We start from the raw sequence: 23,634 nt of genomic DNA, 5'->3' as shown, positions 1-23,634 counted from the left end.
GAACATTTGCAGAAGTAATAGAGCGTTTCTATGGAGGCTGCTAGCTAAAGAGTGCAAATTAAAATAAAAACAAATTCATAAAGTTAGACATATTGGTAGGAGCTACCGAAAGTCATTTTTGGTGACTTTGGACATTTACAATCGAATGTGAATGAGAGACATTCTGCAAATGAACAAAGTTGAAGCATGCTTGTCTTAAGGAAGAACACTAGCTCTGAAGCAGCATGTGTACATGCTGTGTGAGTGGAGTCTGGAGCCGCAGCTTCAGAGGAGGGGGTAGGAGGTCAGAGAAGAGAAAAAAAACAAGGAAATGACGATAAGCAGTGGCAGCTGCACAGATAACTCATCCAAAGGGCTTTGACTTGATGGCAGAAAGAGACGTCTATATGATGCCTTGTCTCCTTATCTGAGGTATGAAGTGGCTGAATGAATAACTTGCAAGTTCAATTTAGGGGCCGCGTTAAAACCTTAGGAAATGTAGCTGGATTAATTATATGGTAAACATTGGAAACACCCTGTGTGTACAAAACATTAAGAACACCTGCTCTTAATTTATATTATAAATATCTATATATAATTTGTAAAATAATTTGGGGGGGGGGGGGGGGTAGATCAGCTTTAATATTGCAGATTGATAAGAAGCCACAATCTATTTAATCATCCGCCTCATTTCCAATCGCCCATTTATATATTCTCCTTCTCTATTATTTTCCCCTAAAACTAAAACTAAAACCCAACCCCTAATTGGAGTAAACTAGAGGGGTTGGGTGAAATGCGAAAGGCATTCCGTTGTATAACTGACCAGGTATCCCTCTTTCCTCTTCCAGCTTATACATACTACATACATTTCACGGACAGTATATTTTACATTAGTTATCTTTTGTTTGTTTTTAGTCCCAGCCTTGAGCTACCCTCAACCCCTCCCACCGGTCTCTGAAGACCATCCATTTCTAGCTGCCATATATTTTTACACTGTGCCATTTCATAAAAGTCCTTTCTATTCTCAGAGTTTCTACAGATTCTAAATTAAAGATAAACACCTTCTCTTTCCATGACAGACTGACCAGGTGAATTCAGGAAAAAGTTATGATCCATTATTAATGTCACTTGTTAAAATCTACTTCAAATCAGTGTAGATGAAGGGGAGGAGACAAAGGAAAAGAAGGATTTTTAAGCCTTGAGACAATTGAAACATGGATTGTGTATGTGTGCCATTCAGAGGGTGAATGGGCAAGACAAAATATTTAATTTCCTTTGAACAGTGTATGGTAGTAGGTACCAGGCAGTTTGTGCCAAGAACTGCAACCTTTCTGGGGTTTTCACACAACAGTTTCCTGTGTGTATCAAGAATGTGCCACCACCCAATGGACATACAGCCAACTTGACAGAACTGTGGGAAGCATTGGAGTCAACATGGGCCGGCATACCTGTGAAATGCTTGACATCTTGTAGAGTCCATGCCCTGACGAATTTAGGCTTTTCTGACGATGCAACTCAATATTAAGAAGGTGTTCCTAATGATTGCCATGCATCGTTTTTGCAACAAATACCTTGCTGTTCATTGTAAGCTCATTTACTGGTGGCTGCCAGCTAAATAGCGTTGCACTTCAGTTGTCATCTGATGAAAATGAAGCTATTTTCTGCCGAATGTGTTGCACTAATATATTTTCTGTGATGTAAAAAACTGTGGTTGCCACACCTCTGATCACTCTATATAAATAAAAATGTCATAAAAATGTTTACTTTCAATATAAAAACATCAATACTCACCTGCTCTCTACAAATATGAACATTTATTGAAAAACTTCAAAGAAACCATCCCGTGGCCATTTCCAAATACCCCGGTATACACGGTATACCGCTCAAGCATATGCTGGATTGGTGCACATTCAACAAATCTGATCTAACAAAGTGGATATTTGTCAAATCCATCATGATTGATGTATTGTAACAGGTCCACAATCTAATAAAGTCAGATTTTGATAAATGTGGTTGTTTTTCAATGTATAAGATTTAGAACACAGATTTAGAACACTCCAGTCCTCGGGGGCCGGGGGTGTCAATTTTTCAACATCTCTAGCAAACACAGCTGATTAAACTAATTGCTTTCTAAACTGATTGGTTGATTATTCGAGTCAAGCTAAGGCAAAAGTGTGACAGCAATCAGGCCCCTGAGGACTGAAGTTTTGCATCTGATTTAGAAGTGGTCCCTTTTCAGGTTTAGAAGAAACAACTGCTAATTGCTAACTCCCGTTCATATAAGCTGGTAGCATAGAGAAAATGGTGGTGGTAGAAGTCATTTAACTGTAATGCAGTTGATTGGTGATGATGACATGAATTGGGATTGACATCCATAAAAGCATTACACTCCCGGTTTTCGCCTCAACATAGTGTGTAATACACAAACAAAAGCCTAAACGTAAGCACATTTTGCTGGGGGCAATGAGGCGATTCGGGATCTTTCCCACACGCGTTTCCATGGCCTTTCCATTGTTTCTGTTGTCAAGTTCCATCTCTTACATTCTGATTACGTTGTCAGGATCTATTTATGACAAAAAGGCACAATTGATTAATCATTCTAACCCAACGTAAGCGAGTGATCACATTCAAATCATCATATTAGGAGAAGAGAACATATGACACTGATCCAGTTCCTGTGTGTGGTCGACAATATGAACTGAAACCACTCATTTCCTTGTGGCCATCTAAGTTACCCTGTTACTGGCACCCTTACAAGATAAAAAGACAAAACACGTGCTACTACATCATGTGATTGCCCACTGTCCAAGCGTGTACTTCTCTGTGACATTCACTAAGATATGCCTGTCTGCCACCCTCCAGTCATCACATTAGCAGTGTTCATTCTACACAGACACACATTGACTGATGTATTGATCCTCTTCCTCTTGAGTACTATGTAGCTGCAGGCCAGGAAGGGGGAGGGGCAGAGAGAGCCATGGCGACAGATAGACAGTCGTATAAAAAGGGGGCGGGTAGACTTCATGTAGTCTCGTAGGCCTACGGAGGGGCGCTCACAGGGCCGGACAGAAGACCGGGAGAAAGTGTGCAAAGCGGCCAGGTCAGGGAAGGATTGTTGTAGTGCCACGTCTTTTCTTCCGCCACCCACCGCCAATCTGTGAAATACAACAGCTCGAGTCCAGCTCTTATAACGCAGCCTCTGACTATGTTATATTACAGTTAAGAGGGCGATTCCTTGGCACGGGACACTGTTCTCAGTGGAGATCACATCATCTTAATATGGGCCTGGCTGCTGGCTGAGAGGGGAGGGAGGGGACAGATCTCACCCCAACAACAGAGCCTGCTGGTCAACCAGCTGTTGACAAATCCACAGCAGTGCCATCCCTACACAGACAGCTGGGAGAAGCATGTCAGCCATAGCCTCACACGACTAGATTGCTTTTATTTTCAGAGTCTAGTGCTGTGCTGTGCTGCATGCATGCTGAGTAGGTGCTGAATGGTTGTCCAAATATAGGCTGCTAGTCCTTTTTTCATTCTTGTGATGGAAGCCTGAGGGAATGCACAGATATATCACTGTTAACATTCAACAGTCGAGGAAGTCGAGACTGGAAGGTGTTTTAGTGTTTGTTTAGGAGGAACACAGCAGCCCCAATATAAAACCTTTTTTTACTTTGAAGTTCAAACCATGACCATCTTCAACATCACCACTGTGCGGCAGATCCGAAAGGTCACTGGTGCGAATCCCCGAGCCGACTAGGTGACAAATTTGTCGGTGTGCCCTCGAGCAAGGCACTTCTTCATAGCAATTAGGGTTAAGAGTGTCTGCTAAATGACTCAAATGTAAAATGTTAGGCAGTATCTTGTACTTTGCTGCACTGGGAGAAAATGTAATGCTCATTGAGGTGAATTTGTGCCAGTATCCAACTTGAGATGGAGAAGCATTTGCACATCTAAATTGGGTTCATCGTCAGGACACGGGAGTTAAAGTTGTAACAACAGACGCAGAGCGAGAGCGCTTCTTCCTGCACACTGTATACTTGTATTGCAAATTGCTAAATGTATGCTATTATCACAATGTGATATGTCATTCTACCAGAGCTGAGAAATGACTAAGAAACTGAAAACTCAGGAGGATCGATGGACAGATTAAGCTTGAGGAAAATAAACAAGTATTTAATGGCTGACAGGGAACAGAACAGACTTCAGTCATTTTCCCACTTCCCATCTTGGTACAATCCACACCTGTGCCTCTCTGTGAACACATAATGTCTCATTTAGGTGGGTCTGAAAATGCAGTGTCCTTCACCAATCAATGTAAAAATAGAACTGCTTCAGAAGAATGACATGCGTATAACATGCGTTTCAAGTTATTCTCCATGCCTTCTCCTCCACACAATTAGCATTTCATTGGCATCTGAAATAGCAAAAAAACATTCAGGATTTGTTTCATTTAAAAAATATTGTATATAGCAGCACAGACTACTCTCTTCATTGAAGCACTGAACAAGTTAGCTTTTTCATAAGGCAACCTGCAGCAGTAACTGTTGCTTTTACAGTGTGGTTTAACAATGTGTGCAAAGAAAAGTGTTTATAAACCCATGTCCTCTAACTATCCACAAAACCATGAATCTGCCTGTGCACTCGAAATGGGGCATGCATAAATAATGAAACTGTAAAGGGAAGTGATAATCCATCATCCCCTGACAGACACAACGATGTATAGCATCGCAAAGCAACTACTGAATGCCATTATAGCTCACATGTAGGCCTAACTCATGGTACTGAAACTACAACTAGTTGCACTATATCTGTCATAATATTTTAGCCATGATGCACAATGGCATGCAACTGTATATTGTAGGGCTAGGTGGTGTAGCAGACAGCAAGTATGGTATGGGTAAATGCTATAGGATACTAAAGCATCTTTCTGTTGTTGTTGTTGTGTCACAACATCATGTCCATGCAAATGTCATTTAGTAGCCTAAATAGAAACCGTGTTTATCTCTGTTTGCGTTTCATACATCAAGGGGCAACGTTTGCACCCACTAGTGAGATATATATTTACTGTTCATTTTTATTGTTTATTTCACTTTTGTATATTATCTACTTCACTTGCTTTGGCAATGTTAACATATGTTTCCCATTCCAATAAACCCCCTTGAATTGAATTTAATTGAATTAGAGGCTATGCTGACAGACCGTACTTCAGTCCTCCGGGGGCCGGGAGCTGTCACCTTTTCCCCCATCCCTAGAAAACAGCTGATTAAAAGTAATTACGTTCTAAACTGATGATTAGTTGATAATTGGAATCAGGTGTGTTAACTGGGGTTGAGGCAAAAGTGTGACAACAATCAGGGCCCCCGAGGACGAGAGTTGCCCATCCCTGGAATAGCCTATTCACATGGAAATAAATGGCGCACAATAATTATTGTTTATGCTTCTGACTCTGGTCCAGGGAGCGTGCTAAACCTACCGCTTTAAACGCTGCTGATACTATAGCTTGCTACGACTTAAAGATGGACGCATACTTACTCTGCATAACCAGTGGCCCATGGCAGCCTCTTCGTCTCTTTCAGAATGAGGATCGGCCGAGAAATATGATCCGCCGAGCACTCGATTTCATCCGGTGACAGTCCCAGAAACTCCGGTCTTGTGTACGGATATTTCAGCGGTAAATCGGAGCCACCGAAATGGTCAACGTTTGAACTGCCAGTCATCATACCTCCCATAAAATTGGCCACAGCTGATTTCATCCGTGTGAGCATGTTCTTGCCGCAGCGTGTCCGAGCGATGGTAATGGGTCCCCTTGCCCGGAATATCACCTTGACACGGCGGCGCTTTTTGCGGAACGCAACAGTTCAGATATGAGTCTCTCTCTTTCATTCAGACGCGGAAACAAACTCATGATGAGCACAGTCATGTGACAAACCGGTTGTTTTCTGGATTTGGTTGCACAGCCATCGCGCTGTGATCAGTTTAAACGATTAGCAGCACGTCAGGCAGTAGGTCAAAGGTAGGCTCGTTGTTATCCAGGAATACACTACAAAAGCATGTAAGGAGTCGCCTACTTGTAAACTAGTCACTTCAAATCCAACGTTTGCTTGCCCTCTGAAGTGCTCCTTGCTCATACCCTCGAAATAGGGTAAGTGCAGTCAGCTGACACATACATCCTCTTTGGAGTGGCCTAGTCAGTCTCCTTTTCTGTCTGACAAAGCATATTCAATTTCACATTCCATCTCCCACATGCCCTTCTCAGACATGTCCAAATTATCGCATTTGTGTATAAGAATATAACTTCCAATTACAGTAGGGACTATGCCTATGTGTCAACTGCAGTGGAATAACCTAACCAGAAAACGAGGGGTATTTCACACCAAATTGGTTTGGAATGGGTTTTCCAAACACTGGCGCATTTCCCCCCTAGGTCAGTTCGTTTGGACTGGTGTGAACACTCTATCCGCACTCGGGAGCGCAATAAAAAAAACACATGGATCGCTCAAAAAGGGTAGTCTCGGTCCCATTCCATACCTACAATGGTGCTTTTCCCTGCAGGTAAGAACAAAGTCTGGACCAAACACAGGAAACCCACCTAGGAAAATGTTGAAAACACAACTATGCCCCAATATCCAATCTATGTTCAGTGTTAGTGGAATGAGAAAGTTTAAAATAGGTATTCAAAACAACTTAATTTCAATGTACTTGCAGCCTATACACATGGATGCAGTATAACAAATTGGTTTATGATTTTTTTTTAAATTAACATTCATACATCACTCTGGTATTTACACACAGTATTTATTTTCAACAATTCAAGTGCTAGTTGTCTTTCTATTCCACTACTGAAGAAGCATGACTCAAATCATCATACCTACTCATATTTCACATTTTGAATGTCCAGCAGGACAAAATATACATTTTTATTATTCCATACCTCACCATTAAGTGAGGTTTAGCCAATACATATTAACAAAAGGTTTTCCATTAGGTTCTTATATTAACCTTTCATGTAACATTTAGTAATCATTATTTGTGCAACCAGCATAATTTTTTCTTTACAATTATATTGTTTACAAACAATGGAGTAAAACAAGTTTATATTTTGGGTTGGACATCCTGTTCTTACTCTTTCAATCAATGGAAACATATTGCAAAACCAATGAACAAATACAGTATATGCAAAAGCAACACATACAGTTGAAGTCGGAAGTTTACATACACTTAGGTTGGAGTCATTAGAACTCGTTTTTCAACCACTCCACAAATTTCTTGTCAACAAACTATAGTTTTGGCAAGTCGGTTAGGACAACTTATTTGTGCATGACACAAGTCATTTTTCCAACAGTTGTTTACAGACAGATTATTTCACTTATATTTCACTGTATCACAATTCCAGTGGGTCAGAAGTAGAGGTCGACCGATTAATCGGAATGGACGATTAATTAGGGCCGATTTCATAACAATCTGAAATCGGTATTATTTTTATTTTTTTATATACCTTTATTTAACTAGGCAAGTCAGTTAATTAAGAACATATTCTTATTTTCAATGACGGCATAGGAACGGTGGGTTAACTGCCTTGTTCAGGGGCAGAACGACAGATTTTCACCTTGTCAGCTCGGGGGATCCAATCTTGCAACCTTACAGTTAACTAGTCCAACACAATAATGATCTGCCTCGCTCTCGTTGCACTCCACAAGGAGACTGCCTGTTACGCGAATGCAGTAAGCCAAGGTAAGTTGCTAGCTAGCATTAAATGTATCTTATAAAAAACAATCAATCATAATCACTAGTTAACTACACAATCACTAGTTAACTACACATATTATCTAGCGTGTCATGCGTTGCATATAATCTGACTGAGCATACAAGTATCTAAGTATCTGACTGAGCGGTGGTAGGCAGCAGCAGGCGCGTAAACATTCTTTCAAACAGCACTTTTGTGCGTTTTGCCAGCAGCTCTTCGTTGTGCGTCAAGAATTGCGCTGTTTATGACTTCAAGCCTATCAACTCCTGAGATGAGGCTCGTGTAACCGAAGTGAAATGGCTAGCTAGTTAGCGCTCGCTAATTGTCGTTGTGTTGCTGGTTCGAGCCCAGGGAGGAGCGAGGAGAGGGACGGAAGGCTATACTGTTACACTGGCAATACTAAAGTGCCTATAAGAACATCCAATAGTCAAAGGTTAATGAAATACAAATGATATAGAGGGAAATAGTCCTATAATTCCTATAATAACTACAACCTAAAACTTCTTACCTGGGAATATTGAAGACTCATGTTAAAAGGAACCACCAGCTTTCATATGTTCTCATGTTCTGAGCAAGGAACTGAAACGTTAGCTTTCTTACATAGCACATGTTGCACTTTTACTTTCTTCTCCAACACTTTGTTTTTGCATTATTTAACCAAATTGAACATGTTTCATTATTTACTTAAGACTAAATTGATTTTATTGATGTATTATATTAAGTTAAAATAAGTGTTCATTCAGTATTGTTGTAATTGTCATTATTACAAATTACATTTAAAAAAATCGGTTGATTAATCGGTATCGGGTTTTTTGGACCTCCAATAATCGGTATCGGCGTTGAAAAATCATAATCGGTCGACCTCTAGTCAGAAGTTTACATACACTAAATTGACTGTGCCTTTAAACAGCTTGGAAAATTACATAAAATTATGTCATGGCTTTAGAAGCTATAGATAGGCTAATTGACATAATATGAGTCAATTGGAGGTGTACCTGTGGATGTATTTCAAGGCTTACCTTCAAACTCAGTGCCTCTTTGCTTGACATCATGGGAAAATCAAAAGAAATCAGCCAAGACCTCAGAAAAAAATGGTAGACCTCCACAAGTCTGGTTCATCCTTGGGAGCAATTTCCAAACACCTGAACATACCACGTTCATCTGTTCAAACAATAGTACGCAAGTATAAACACCATGGGACTACATAGCCGTCATACCGCTCAGGAAGGAGACATATTCTGTGTCCTAGAGATTAACGTACTTTGGTGTGAAAAGGACCTTGTGAAGATGCTGGAGGAAACAGGTACAAAAGTATTCCGTGAACTTTCATTATCCTCCCGCCTCATGAGGAAGAGAAATAAGAAAATCTCTTAAAGATACTGTACCTGGGTTTTTGGTAACAGAATGACAAGACACTAGGCAATATTTCTTACAGAAGGCAAATCATTTATGCAAAACAAAATATAAAATGTTGATATTAGTTTGTAGGGGTCTTTACTTTATTGTGTTTTGATGTATTTATAAAACCTTTTAAGACCATTTCTGCTAGATGTTTCTATCTGTTTGACCAGAAATCAAAGGCTTTGCTTATTCCACATTTTTTGAATGGAAAATGGTTGAAAAAATACCTTAATTTTTCAAAAACATAGACTCAGCTTTAATTTGACACAAAATGCTAGTCCTCATGGGGTCTTTTACATGGACATCCCCTTATACTAATGAGTATACACTAATAAATTATTGAATAGAAAATGACGCCGGAGCAGAAGGCAGACGTGCCCCCAACTGATTGTGTTTTTTTTTGTTTGTTTATCTGTGTTTTTTGTAACTTATTTTTTTCTATTTTTGTACATCATGTTGCCGTTACCATCTCTTATGACCGAAAATAAATTCTAGACATCAGGACTGTGATTACTCTTATTTCACAACTCTTGACGAGCCCGAGGTGGAGGATGTACGGCTCCCTCGGGTACAGGCCCCGACCCCAGCGATTTGCATGAAGAGGAGGCGGAGAAAAAGAGGGCGGAGGGCGGGCTGCCTTCTGAGGAGTAGGAGGCGATTGAATAAAACCCAACTCCCCTCAATTCTGCTCACAAACATGCAATCTTTGGGCAATAAAATCGACGAGTTATTGGGAAGATTAAACTACCAACCGGACATTAAAAACTAACATCTTATGCTTCACGGAGTTGTGGGTGAACGACGACAGTATCAACATACAGCTGGCTGGTTAAACGATGTACCGGCAGGATAGAACAGCGGCGTCTGGTAAGACAAGGGGCGGCGGGTCAATATATTTTTGTAAACAACAGCGGGTGCACGATATCTAAGGAAATCTCAAGCCATTGCTCGCCTGAGGTAGAGTTTCTCATGGTAAGCTGCAGACCACATTACCTACCGAGAGAGTTTTCATCTATATTCTTTGTAGCTGTTTTACATACCACCACAGTCAGAGGCTGGCCCCAATATAGCATTGAATGAGCTGTATTCCGCCATGAGCAAGCAAGAAAACGCTCACCCAGAGGTGGCTCTCCTAGTAGCCGAGGACTTAAATCTGTTTTACCTAATTTCTATCAACATGTTAAATGTGCAACCAGAGGGAAAATAACTCTGGGCTACCTATACTCCACACACAGAGATGCATACAGAGCTCGCCCTCCATTTGGCAAATCACAATTCTATCCTCCTGATTCCTGCTTACAAGCAAAATTTAAACAAGGAAGCACCAGTGACTAGATCAATAAAAAAAGTGGTCAGATGAAGCAGATGATAAGCTACAGGACTGTTTTGCTATCACAGACTGGAACATGTTCCGGGATTCTTCCGATGGCATTGAGGAGTACACCACATCTGTCATTGGCTTCATCAATAAGTGCATCGATGACGTCATCCCCACAGTGACCGTCATACCCCAACCTGAAACTATGGATTACAGGCAGCATCCGCACTGAGTTAAAGGCTAGAGCTGCTGCTTTCAAGGAGCGGGACTCTAAACCGGAAGCTTATAAGAAATCTCACTATGCCCTCCGACGAACCATCAAACAGGCAAAGCGTCAATATAGGACTGAGATAGAGTTGTACCACACCGGCTCTGACGCTCGTTGGATGTGACAGGGTCTATAAACCATTACCGACTACAAAGGGAAGCACAGCCGGGAGCTGCCCAGTGACACGAGCCTACCGGACGAGCTAAACTACTTATACGCTCACTTCGAGGCAAATAACACTGAAACATGCATGAGAGCACCAGCTGTACCGGAAGACTGTGTGATCACGCTCTCCGCAGCCGATGTGAGTAAGACCTTTAGACAGGTCAACATTCAAAAGGCCGCAGGGCCAGACAGATTACCAGGATGTGTACTGCGAGCATGCGCTGACCAACTAGCAAGTGCCTTCACTGACATATACAACCTCTCCCTGTCCGAGTCTGTAATATCAACATGTTTTAAGCAGACCACCATAGCGCCTGTGCCCAAGAACACTAAGGTAACCTGTATAAATGACTACCCACCTGTAGCACTCACGTCTGTAGCCATGAAGTGCTTTGAAAGGCTGGTCATCAACACCATCATCTCAGAAACCCTAGACCCACTCCAATTTGCATTCCACCCCCAACAGATCCACAGATGATGCAGTCTCTATTACACTCCACACTGCCCTTTCTCACCTGGACAGAAGGAACTCCTATGTGAGAATGCTATTTATTGACTACAGCTCAGCGTTTAACACCATAGTGCACTCAAAGCTCAGTTAGCTAAGGACCCTGGGACTAAACACCTTCCTCTGCAACTGGATCCTGGACTTCCTGATGGGCTGCCCCCAGGTGGTAAGGCTAGGTAACAACATGTCCGCCACGCTGATCCTCAACACAGTGGCCCCTCAGGGGTGCGTGCCTAGCCCCCTCCTGTACTCCCTGTTCACTCATGACAGCACAGCCAGGCACGACTCCAACACAATCTTTAAATTTGCTGTTGACATGACAGTGGTAGGCCTGATCACCAAGAACAACGATACAGCCTATAGGGAGGAGGTCAGAGACCTGACCATGTGGTGCCAGGACAACAACCTCTCCCTCATCGTGATCAAGACAAAGGAGATGATTGCAGTGGAGCAGGTTGAGAGCTTCAAGTTCCTTGGTGTCCACATCACCAACAAACTAACATGGTCCAAGCACACCATGACAGTCGTGAAGAGGGTACGACAAAACCTATTCCTCAGGAGACTGAAAAGATTTGGCATGGGTCCTCAGATCCTCAAAAGGTTCTGCAGCTGCACCATCGAGAGCATCTTATGCATCTTATGACTGGTTGCATCACTGTCTGGTAAGGCAACTGCTCGGCCTCCGACCGCAAGGCACTACAGAGGGTAGTGTGAATGGCCCAGTACATCACTGGGGTCAAGCTTCCTGCCATCCAGGACCTCTATACCAGGCGTTGTCAGAGGAAGGCCCTGAAAATTGTAAATTACTCCAGCCACCCTAGTCATAGACTGGTCTCTCTGCTACCACATGGCAAGTGGTACCGGAGCGCCAAGTCTAGGTCCAAGAGGCTTCTAAACAGCTTTTACCCCCAAGCCATAAGGCTGCTGAAAATGGCTACCCAGACTATTCACTAGTAAAATGGCTACCCAGATTATTCACTAGTAAAATGGCTACCCAGACTATTCACATTGCCGCCACCCCCGCACCGCTGCCACTCTTTGTTGTCATCTATGCATAGTCACTTTAATTAACTATTTAATTAACTCTACCTATACTAACCCGCACATTGACTCTGTACTGGCACCCCCTTGTATATATTGTTATTTTTACTGCTCCTCTTTAATTACTTGTTACTTTTATCTCTTATTCTTATCCGTATTTTCTTAAACTGCACTGTCAGTTAGGGGCTCATAAGTAAGCATGTCAATTTGATTTGATTTGATTTTAATCTCTCTTGGTTTCAAAAGGAAGCCTGGATGATTTTCTCTACTTCTGCTAGATATTTTTATCAGACATATGAAATATGAGGCTGTAGTACTATGAGAAATTATAAGGAAATAACGATGCAATACCAGATTGCCGAAGGTGATATGATATTGATGATGAAAATAATTAAATGATGAAATAAATGATTCAGGACTTGTGTTGTCTGCTAAATGAGCCCAAATCAAATCAAGCTCTTCTTACCTCTGACAGACAAGTAATGAAAGTCAGAATCAACCCAGTCAACTCACTCATAATGATTGCTGAATATAAAGTCTAAGCTTCTTCAGTATTATTGTTTTATATTTTAGCTCAGGGCTGTAAATGCTATGACAGAGAATAGGGTAGATCCGAGTACACTAAAGTCATGCTAAGGTCAGAGCAAACATGCTAGGGTTTTGGGCATACACCCTTGACTGGGTCAGTGATAGCTGAGATTTACCTGAAATGAATGTCAATGTCTGCTGTCTCCCAAAGATATGGTACGAAGTCACCAAGAGAACCGGTATGGTGTGGAATGAATGAGAGAAGAATGCCTGAAACAGTCTAATGTGTGTGATGTAGAGGAGTTGTCAGTTGCTTGTACTCCTATGTAAGCTAGGAATGGTGTTTGAGGTTTGTTATAGAAGTTAGCTACAGTACAGTAGTAGATTTGTACAAGGGGTTTATGGTTGACCTCCTGGCATTATGGGTGAGTGTTATTCCAAAGGGAAAATAATAATGTTGCTACATCACTGTTCTCCCTGCATGAACAGAAGGCTATACCACAGACGTGTTGGTTTCAACAATAAAGATGAATCTTTAGGTCCTCTTTCATTGTTAATAGGGATAGGTGTCCCGGTGGGGTGGACAACATCCGGTGAAACTGGACGGCACGCAATTCAAATAAATAATCATAAAAATGATGGATATTAAAACATTTAGGTGCATATAAGTGTCTTATATCAGAAAGCTTAAATTATTGGTAATCTAACTGCACTGTCCGATTTACAGTAGCTATTACAGCGAAAACATGCCATGTGATTGTTTGAGGACGGCGTCCCACATCAAAATATTTTTCCACCGGCACAGGTTTCATACATTCACAAATAACGATTAAATATTCACTTGCTTTTTGAAAATCTTCTTCTGATTTGTCATCCAAAGGGTCCCGGCCATAACATGTAGTTTGTTAGATAAAATCCTTCTTTATATCCCACTAGTTCAACATGCAGAGAAAGGAATCCGAAAATCTACACCTAAACTTTGTTTCAACAAGTCAAAATATGTTTTTACTTACTCCTCAGACACCCTAAAATGTAATCAAACTATAATATTTCTCACGGAAAGAAGTATGTTCAATAGGAAACCGATTTTAGCAGGTACGTACTGTCTTCATGCCGCGCGCAAACACGAATTTATAAGACTGTGTCCCTGTACTAAAACTGATATTACTTATTCGTTTTTCAAGTTAACTCACTGAAACCTTGAACATCGACCCCTGGCTCCCTGTGGAAGGGAGCTAATTTTCAATATGACCTTACTATTGCATTTCTAATAGGATGGTCTCTCTCTCAAAATAAAATCTGGTTTGGATTTTCTCCTACCATATCTATTGTGTTATATTCTCCTACATTATTTTAACATTTCTACAAACTTGCATATCCTGGCATATCCTTGAGCTACAGGCAGTTTTCTTTGGGCATGTCATCCAGGTGGAAATGGAGGGAAAAGGGGCCTAGCCCTAATTTAAGCAACAGTGGCTAAAAATGTTCCTACATTTTACATTGTAGTCACTCTTATCCAGACCAATGATCAGGGACATAACTGACAAACAGCTGGGTAATTGTTCAGGCAGCTGGTGTTGTGTTGTGAATATTCTAGCTGGCTGTGATGCCATCTCCGCACTAGAGCTTTATTCTGGTCAAGCAGAAGCAGTTCTTGTTTTTTTGCAGATGTTGCAGGAATTACCATAACAATATTATACTTTATTATCACTACGAGAGATTATCTAGAGGTTTTGAGAAAATACCTTCGGCTAGACCTTTTATTGTAACATAAACTTGTGACGACACCTACGCCACCTCCAGAGGTCGCTGGCGAGCCTTTCCCATGTAATAATTTGCATGATATTGATGAAAAAAAGCATGATTTGTTCTAAATTATACAATTTATACAAATTATACAAAAATAAATTATCCATTTGACAGCGCAATCCACTGTCTTATTAGCCCAGCCAGGCATTTAATAAACATTTACAAACTTGATCTCCATTATAATAAGCATCTAGGCATTATCTCACATTTCTTTAAGACTAACATTTTGTTTTCAGCACCGGAGATTTGTATAAACCTTGCTGTCTTTCTCTCCGATATTTGCAACATTGTTTCAATATTCAAATTCGAACTCAGTTGGGATGGAGATAGACAGGCAGTGTTTCTCAGCCAGTCAAAATCATAAGTCATTTGGCATCATTTTTATGGATCTATACAAGTAATGTCAATTTTAAAAGGTAAAAAAAAGAATTGCTGCTAGTTTACAGTCTTTCCAGATTCAGTTTGAAGTGATTGTGTTAGCTGTGTTGTTGGCTAGTTCCTCTCGTGTCCTGACGAGTGACCATATTTTCTATTCCATGTGAAATCATGCCTAATTAGCTCATTGTTATCGGTGTCCAAATAAATAAATAAGTAAACAGCTTAAACAAATGCAAATGCAGCTACTTTGCTGTTGTTCTGGCTGCACTGTTTGACGTGACTATCAGGATAAGGTAAGACCCAGATGCAGGCCGTGTCGAAGTAACAATGTTTATTACAGCAACAGGGGCAAAGGTGCAGGATGGCAGGCAGGGGCAGGCAGAGTGGTCAGGCTTAGGGTCAGGACAGGCAAGGGTCAAAACCAGGAGGATGCGAAAAGAGAGACTGGGGAAAAGCAGGAGCTGATACAAAAATGCTGGTTGACTTGACAAACAAGATGAACTGGCAACAGACAAACAGAGAACACTGGTATAAATACACAGGGGATAATGGGGAAGATGGGTAACACCTGGAATGGGGTGGAGACAATCACAAAGACAGGTGAAACAGATCAGGGTGTGACAGTGACTGTAAGTTAGCCAAAGTTAGCTACCTATCAAGCAAGGGATAAGAACGTTGCCAGCCAGTATGGCAATGGAATAAAAAGACTGAGCGACTGGGTTGCGTCTCTAGCAACCGAACCGATAGAAATGTTAGTCGAAAATAAATGAGAAATAATGTCTAGAGGCATTTTATAGTGGAGATCAAGTTTATAAATTGCTTGGCGGGGCTGATGAGACAGTGAATTGCACAGTCAGATGGAACAGAGTAAATTGGAATTTTAACGTCATAGTTAACGCCTGTGTTAACTTGTGGAATAGACACCGGCTGGAATGCGGTTTTAACCAATAAGCTTTCAGGATTAGACCCCCCCCATTGTTGAAAAAATGAATTAAATGTGCCATTCTGTTACCAAGTCTGGTAACAGAATGACCTGAAAATCAGTAACAGAATGACTGCAACTGAATTGGATACAATGAGAATTCATAGTAGTCACAAACCACAGTTGGGTCACCTGCTTACTGTCCTTCCTTCCACTGGCATACTGTTAATTTCAGCTCAATGTTTTCTCTGCAGATAAATGCCTTTCCATTTACTTTCACCAGCCCTCTTGCCCATTGAGCACCGAGCGACACTGGACGTCCATGGACGTTGAAAAGTAGTTGAAATTGCCAGTGGAAAATCCTTTATGTGCAAATATTGATATATTATAAACTGGGTGGTTCGAGCCCTTAATGCTGATTGGCTGACAGCCGTGGTATATCAGACCGTATACCATGGGTATGACAAAACATTTAATTTTACTACTCTAATTACGTTGGTAAGCAGTTTATAATAGCAATAAAGCACCTTGGGGCTTTGTGATATATGGTCAATATACCATGGCTAAGGGCTGTATTCAAGCATCCCTTAGCCGTGGTATATTGGCCATGTACCACACCTCTTCTGGCTTTATTGCTTAAATAACCATCATATCGAAGTAAAGTGTGTGTGTGTGTGTGTGTGTGTGTGTGTGTGTGTGTGTGTGTGTGTGTGTGTGTGTGTGTGTGTGTGTGTGTGTGTGGAGGTGGGGCTCGTGATCAGCCCACGTGGCTTGCAGATGAGTGCCTCACGGACGGAACGACAGACTGTCGCCCCCTCATTCAAGGAGCTTCACTACACTATTGGATTATCAAGGTGGTGTGTACGTATGTGCGTGTTTGTGTGCGTTCCTGTGAGTGTGTGTGTGTATATGGCTATCATGACTCATGGCAGTGACTCGACAAAGCTCCGAGATTTGCACAGTGCTTTGTTCAGCTGGTTAGTGGATCTGCGGAGTGCTGCATTAAGAAGAGGAAGTGAATTGGTAATCTGATTCACTGGTAGTGAATCAGATTACCAGGATCACGTTGAGACAATGCGTCCAGTAGAGCCTGGGCCTACAGTATCAGTTCGTGAAATCAGGGAATTTGTTGGCAAAACAGTTGTGTAAATAATATCAGGTATAGTGTTAAGGGACAGAGACTTCTGTCTGGTATAATCTGGAACCCTTTTTATTACCGTCTGGGCTATCTTCAAATGAACTCTTCCCGACTGTCCAGTTTTGCTCTGAATCAAAGGACACATTTACTGATGCTTGCTGGCCACAAGCAAAATACCCTTTTTTTAAACTCCAGCACACACGATTTTACCTTTGCTCATTTATTGTGGTCGAAATGTTGGTAGCTTTTTCAACCCTGACCCTGTAACCTCAAAAATAAAAGCAGTAGTATACTTTTGGTGGTTAGTTGTTACATTCCAGTTTGACCACCAGATGTCACTAGATCACTCAGAATCCTAGGAGATTCAGTTGACCACTCATCTGGCTTCAATCACACAAGAGATCTCAGTAGTGGACTGAGTGAGACCCACTCAGTAAGTTTCTTGGAACTGGTATAAGCACTGAGGAACTTCACAAACAACCTCTTTGAGACTTTGTTTTTTAGCTTTTTATAGTCCTTGATCTTTTGTCTTTACCGATAGGGCCCTTTGAAGAATATGACTGAATGAGTGTGTCTAGAAAGTTTTTTCTTTTTTCTTCTCATCACACATGACATAATGCTGTGCAGCTACAGAGGGCCGTAATGGAGAGAAGCTATGAGTGTTTATGGAGAGATTTATATGAGCAAACGGGCTCAGATTCCATTCTGATCTGCTGAGTTTCAGGGTTAAGCTGTGGATGTTCTGACTGACTTATCAATCATCGATCCAGCCCTGGGCTATTTATTATTTTTATTACTCTCTCTGTGTGTGTGTGTGTGTGTGTGTGTGTGTGTGTGTGTGTGTGTGTGTGTGTGTGTGTGTGTGTGTGTGTGTGTGTGTGTGTGTGTGTGTGTGTGTGTGTGTGTGTGTGTATGAGTGAGTGTGCATGAGTCTGTGAGTGGTTATGTGGCTCACTCTCTCTGTCTTTAGAAAACTGGAAAGGGAAAACTCCACTTTTCACACACTGTCAGAAGTTGCAATGTTGTACTAACAGAGCAAGACATTTATTTTCTGAGAACACGACTAAGTATTCAAAGAACAAGTATTCAACAAAAAATGGAATTAATGTGTCACATTCTGAGTCTCATCTCAAAACTGCCTTGTCACTAAGTAGAGGATATCGGGCATCCAAGCCTTGACTGCACTGTCTATGGACAGCCACAACGGGGAAGTGAATAACTGAGTCTCCGTAGAGGGTCAGTGGAGAGAAAGGTTGCTATACTTATATCATGACCCTGATATTACATCTTCTCAATGCCTCTGTATATGCTTCATATTCAAATGTAAGCACGTTCTGGGAAGCTAACCTCATTAATATTCATCTTTATCAGGCCTAATCTCTATTTGAAAATCTAAATTCAGCACACGCAAACGTCTAATTTATTTCTCATGGAGGGATGTCACACATTCTGTGTGTGTTGAATGAGGAAGACATTCCCCAATAAACCCATTCGTATTCCTGAAGAAAGAAATGATCTCACTACAATATATTTGAATAGAAAGTTAGCAGAAATAGATAAGATCTTGGAAAATACCTGTCTTTTTGTGGAAAAATCACCCTGATTAACTCTTAAGTCATATCCCAGTTTATCTATTTGCTTATGGCCTTGCCTAAACCTAGCGACTTGTTTTTAAATTATTTGAGCAAAAAATAAATTTTATTTGGAACTGCAAGCCAGACAAAATTAGACGGGCCTATTTAAATAATGAATATGAATTTGGAGGGCAGAAAATATTAAATATTAAAGCCTCTCACTAATGGTTTCAATCATACAAACGTTTTACTTAAATCTGAACTGGTTCCCTAACAGATTAGTAAGAATGTTTCACCTCATGTTCAAGAATGGCCTTTTTCCCTTTATTCCTCTAACTTTCATGTTTGATTTTTATATTTAAATAATCTACAAAATATCACTATTACAGTGTAGACCTTGTTAATGTTGTCAATGACTATTGTAGCTGGAAATGGCAGATTTTTAATGGAATATCTACATAGGCGCACAGAGGCCCATTATCAGCAACCATCCAATGGCACGTTGTGTTAGCTAATCCAAGTTTCTCATTTTAAAAGGCTAATTGATCAATAGAAAACCCTTTTGCAATTATGTTAGCACAGCTGAAAACTGTTATTCTGATTAAAGAAGCAATTAAACTGGCCATCTTTAGACTAGTTGAATATCTGGAGCATCAGAATTTGTGGGTTCGATGACAGCCTCGGAAACTCGTCAGTCTATTCTTGTTCTGAGAAATGAAGGCTATTCCATGCGAAAAATTGCCAAGGAACTGAAGATCTCGTACAACGCTGTGTACTGCTCCCTTCACAGAACAGCGCAAACTGTCTCTAACCAGAATAGAAAGAGGAATGGGAGGCCCCGGTGCACACCTGAGCAAGAGGACAAGTACATTAGAGTGTCTAGTTTGAGAAACAGACACCTCACAAGTCAAAAATCATCTGGCTTACGCTTAGTGGGAATATAATTTGTTTTTCAAAAGGACAATGACCCAAAACACACCTTCAGGCTGTGTAATGGCTATTTGACCAAGAAGGAGAGTGATGGAATACTGCATCAGATGACATGGCCTCCACAATCACCCAATCTCAACCGAATTTACATGGTTTGGGATGATTTGGACCGCAGTGTGAAGGAAAAGCTGCCAACATGTGCTCAGCATATGTGGGAACTCCTTCAAGACTGTTGGAAAGTCATTCCAGGTGACTGCCTCAGGAAACTGGTTGAGAGAATGCCAAGAGTGTGCAAAGCTGTCATCAAGGCAAAGGGTGGCTACTCTGAAGAATCTAAAATATTGAAAATATTTAGATTTGTTTAACACTTTTTTTGTTTACTACGGGATTCCATATGTTTTATTTCATAGTTTAGATGTCTTCACTATTATCCTACAATGTTGAAAATAGCAAAAATAAAGAAAAACGTTTTAATGAGTAGGTGTGTTCAAACTTTTGACTGGTACTATATATATATTATCGAAACAATATATGGGGGATTGGAAATGAAGCAGACAAATACATTGATGAAAGCCACAATCTATCTGCAATATTAAAGCTGATCTAATATCAAAAAGAAATTAATCAAATAAACCCGCCTGGAACACTAATACTAGGGAATCTTGGCTGCATCACATCCGGCCGTGATTGGGAGTCCCACAGGGCGGCGCACAATTGGCCCAGCGTCAACCGGGTAGGCCGTCATTGTAAATAAGAATTTGTTCTTAACTGACTTGCCAAGTTAAATAAGGGTTAAATAAAATGTGAAAAATTAATTGAAATAGCCCAGATAATCTCACTGCCACACTATGGCTGTGTCCCAAAATTGCACTCTATTCCCTATATAGTGCACTATTTTTGACCAGGCCCCATAGAGCACTATAAAGGGAATAGGGTGCCATTCCGGACACATATGTGTGATGTACCCTTACTGTAGGGAATGATGCTTCTGCTTAGTGCTCACTGCTGTGTGTCTCTCGTAAGGAATTCACAGTTAGAATCATAGTGATTCATGCTAGACTCTTTTGATTTGATTTGATTTGATTTATAGACCCCAGTTAAACCAGCAGATAATGCATGCCAGACAACTGTCAGTTGTGACTTATGAAAGCCTTGAGCAACTCCAGAGAGATCAGAGAGAAAGTCGTTGGTGATGTCCCAATGGATTATACTTTGAAGAACTCCTGTCATGTGGCTTTGAAGATGAAATGGAATTGTTTTTCTTACGGTACATATTTTAAGTAGACTGAGCAGGTGAAGGTGGACTGGACATTGAGTAACTCATTGGGGTTGTCCTGATGGATTGCATTGTTTCCAATGACAGTCATATTGCTTTGATGATTTGATACAGTAATTTTTGGGGTCAATTCCAGTCAATTCTGGGAGTACCCTGAAGTTTCAATTATCTTCAATGCTTTTCAATTAGGAAAATTTGGAAGAGGATTTTGGTTTACATTCTGAATTGACTGGAATTGAAATTAAATCAGTAGCAGTCGTTGCCGTTTATGATGAGGGAGGACAATTATTTTTTTTATGAGCATGGCCTTATTTCTATTACAGCTAATTGGATGACTGTCATTCATATTCTATTCACCCAGTTCAATGTAACATCAATAGGTTTAGGCTACTACATTATACTAACATTTTCCCTATACCCATCATGAGGTTGCTACAACCTAGCCTATGAATGAAAGTTTACAACATAGGTACACACAGGTCGAGAGAAAGATTTGACATGATAGACATTGACACATGGACAGACAGTGACACGCTCAATACCGCCTTGAACACAAATCAAATCAAATGTATTTATATAGCCCTTTGTACATCAGCTGATATCTCAAAGTGCTGTACAGAAACCCAGCCTAAAACCCCAAACAGCAAGCAATGCAGGTGTTGAAGCACGTTGGCTGGTAAAAACTCCCTAGAAAGGCCAAAACCTAGGAAGAAACCTAGAGAGGAACCAGGCTATGAGGGGTGGCCAGTCCTCTTCTGGCTGTGCCGGGTGGAGATTATAACAGAACATGGACAAGATGTTCAAATATTCATAAATGACCAGCATGGTCAAATAATAATAATCGCAGTAGTTGTCGAGGGTGCAGCAAGTCAGCACCTCAGGAGTAAATGTCAGTTGGCTTTTCATAGCCGATCATTAAAAGTATCTCTACCACTCCTGCTGTCTCTAGAGAGTTGAAAACAGCAGGTCTGGGACACAATTGCCTGCAACTAGCTGATCTATGGTGTAATAATTTGTCCAACAGTTGCAAACAAGAGTTTCTATTGGACAAATGTAGGTATGTTTATCTCCGTTCCGTTTGCTTCTGTTAAAAAAAAACGTTTTTCAACAGAATCGGCGGAATGAATACACGGAAACAGTTACTTTCATAGCCACATACAAACAGCTTGTTGTATTCCATGTCGCATCTACACGCTCTCCTCCTCTCATCTTTCCAGTTTGCTTGTGGACTTCAATGCAAAACACATCAGCTGTCTGCGACCAGGCGAAAAAAAACATTCCATGCCAAACCTTCATATCATATCCGCTACACACAGCCTACATCGTTGACAACGTTGTCACCATATTAGCTAAAGTAACGTCATAGACAACATAACTAATAGAACTTATGTGTTAGTAAACCCACTACAATCATGCAATACAGTGTTCTGTCAATTAGCAGTTTAGCAGTTACACCGGTGTGTCCCGGTGGCAATAAATTTGTAAAACCAAAAACGTATCTTGACTTGGAAGAGTTCCAGTGTTGGATAGTCATAGACGACTAGCTAACATAGCATCCCTCTGTTTGAGCCAGGTGTTTGAGTAGGCTAAATGAGCTATCTCCATTTGCTAGCTAAGTAAGTGAATGTGAAAAAAATAAGATATATATATATATATATATATATATATATATATATATAGCTAGCTCTCTCTCTTTCTCTCTCTCTTTCTCTTGCTCCTCCTTCATTTTTGAATAAATACTTTTTTTTAATTTTTTTACTTTTTAACTATTGTCTTTCTCTCTATTTGAATAAACTATTCACCACATTTTATGCACTGCAGTGCTAGCTAGTTGTAGCTTATGCTTTCAGTACTAGATTCATTCTCTGATCCTTAAATTGAGTGGACAACATGCCAATTCATGCTGCAAGAGCTCTGATAGGTTGGAGGATGTCCTCTGGAAGTTGTCATAATTACTGTGTAACTCTATGGAAGGGGGTGAAACCTATGAGCCTTCTAGGCTTTGTATTGAAGTCAGAGGAGGATGGAAGCTAGCTGTCTTCCGGCTACACCATGGTGCTACCCTACAGAGTGCTGTTGAGGCTACTGTAGACCATCATTGCAAAAAAGTGTGTTTTAATAAATTATTTGGTGACATGTGAATATATTTTGTACAGTTTTATCTAAAAAAGGATAACTTTTTAAATGTTTCACTATTTTAATTTGTATTAAATTCACTGAGGAGGATGGTCCCCAACCCTGCTCATAATTATGTTTCATTATGCCCATTAGTTTTAATTATGCCCCGATATACATGTGCTTACATGTATACATGTTGTTTATGGTAATACAAAAGAATATTAAGTGAAGACATTCTTGTCCCTATAACTGTGTGTAGAACACAATGCCATGGTAACCCACTCACTGCACTGCAGACATGTCTAACACATCAATGTTCCCCCAGAGAATATGAAGGTTAGATCAATTAGATTAACCACATCCTTGACTTGCCTCTCATTCTTCTGTAAGCCTTTTAACAATCAACGTTTCATTTTATTCTCAGATTTTGAGATCCTGTAAGGTACAATGCAGGCATGCTCACAATATGTCACAACAATATGGAAAAAGATCATGTAAATGATTATGTTCCCACACAGGGGGGAATTTAATAGAGTC

At 40.7% G+C, this 23,634-nt stretch overlaps 1 protein-coding gene across 1 annotated transcript in view; it reads right to left on the bottom strand.

Annotated features, from left to right (window-relative positions):
- LOC109867450 (protein phosphatase 1H-like) overlaps nt 1–6,113 on the bottom strand; it is a 59,513-nt gene extending 53,400 nt beyond the window's left edge. The window contains exon 1 of the mRNA XM_020456617.2: nt 5,512–6,113. Coding sequence (XP_020312206.1) covers nt 5,512–5,744 — 233 coding nt within the window. The 5' untranslated portion in view covers nt 5,745–6,113. The remainder of the gene's footprint in view (nt 1–5,511) is intronic.
- Nucleotides 6,114–23,634: the final 17,521 nt, after the last annotated feature.

Source organism: Oncorhynchus kisutch, linkage group LG22, assembly GCF_002021735.2.
Source record: "Oncorhynchus kisutch isolate 150728-3 linkage group LG22, Okis_V2, whole genome shotgun sequence".
NCBI lineage: Eukaryota > Metazoa > Chordata > Actinopteri > Salmoniformes > Salmonidae > Oncorhynchus > Oncorhynchus kisutch.
The sequence above is the reverse complement of the archived record's forward strand: the minus strand, read 5'-3'. Positions and strand labels throughout refer to the sequence as shown.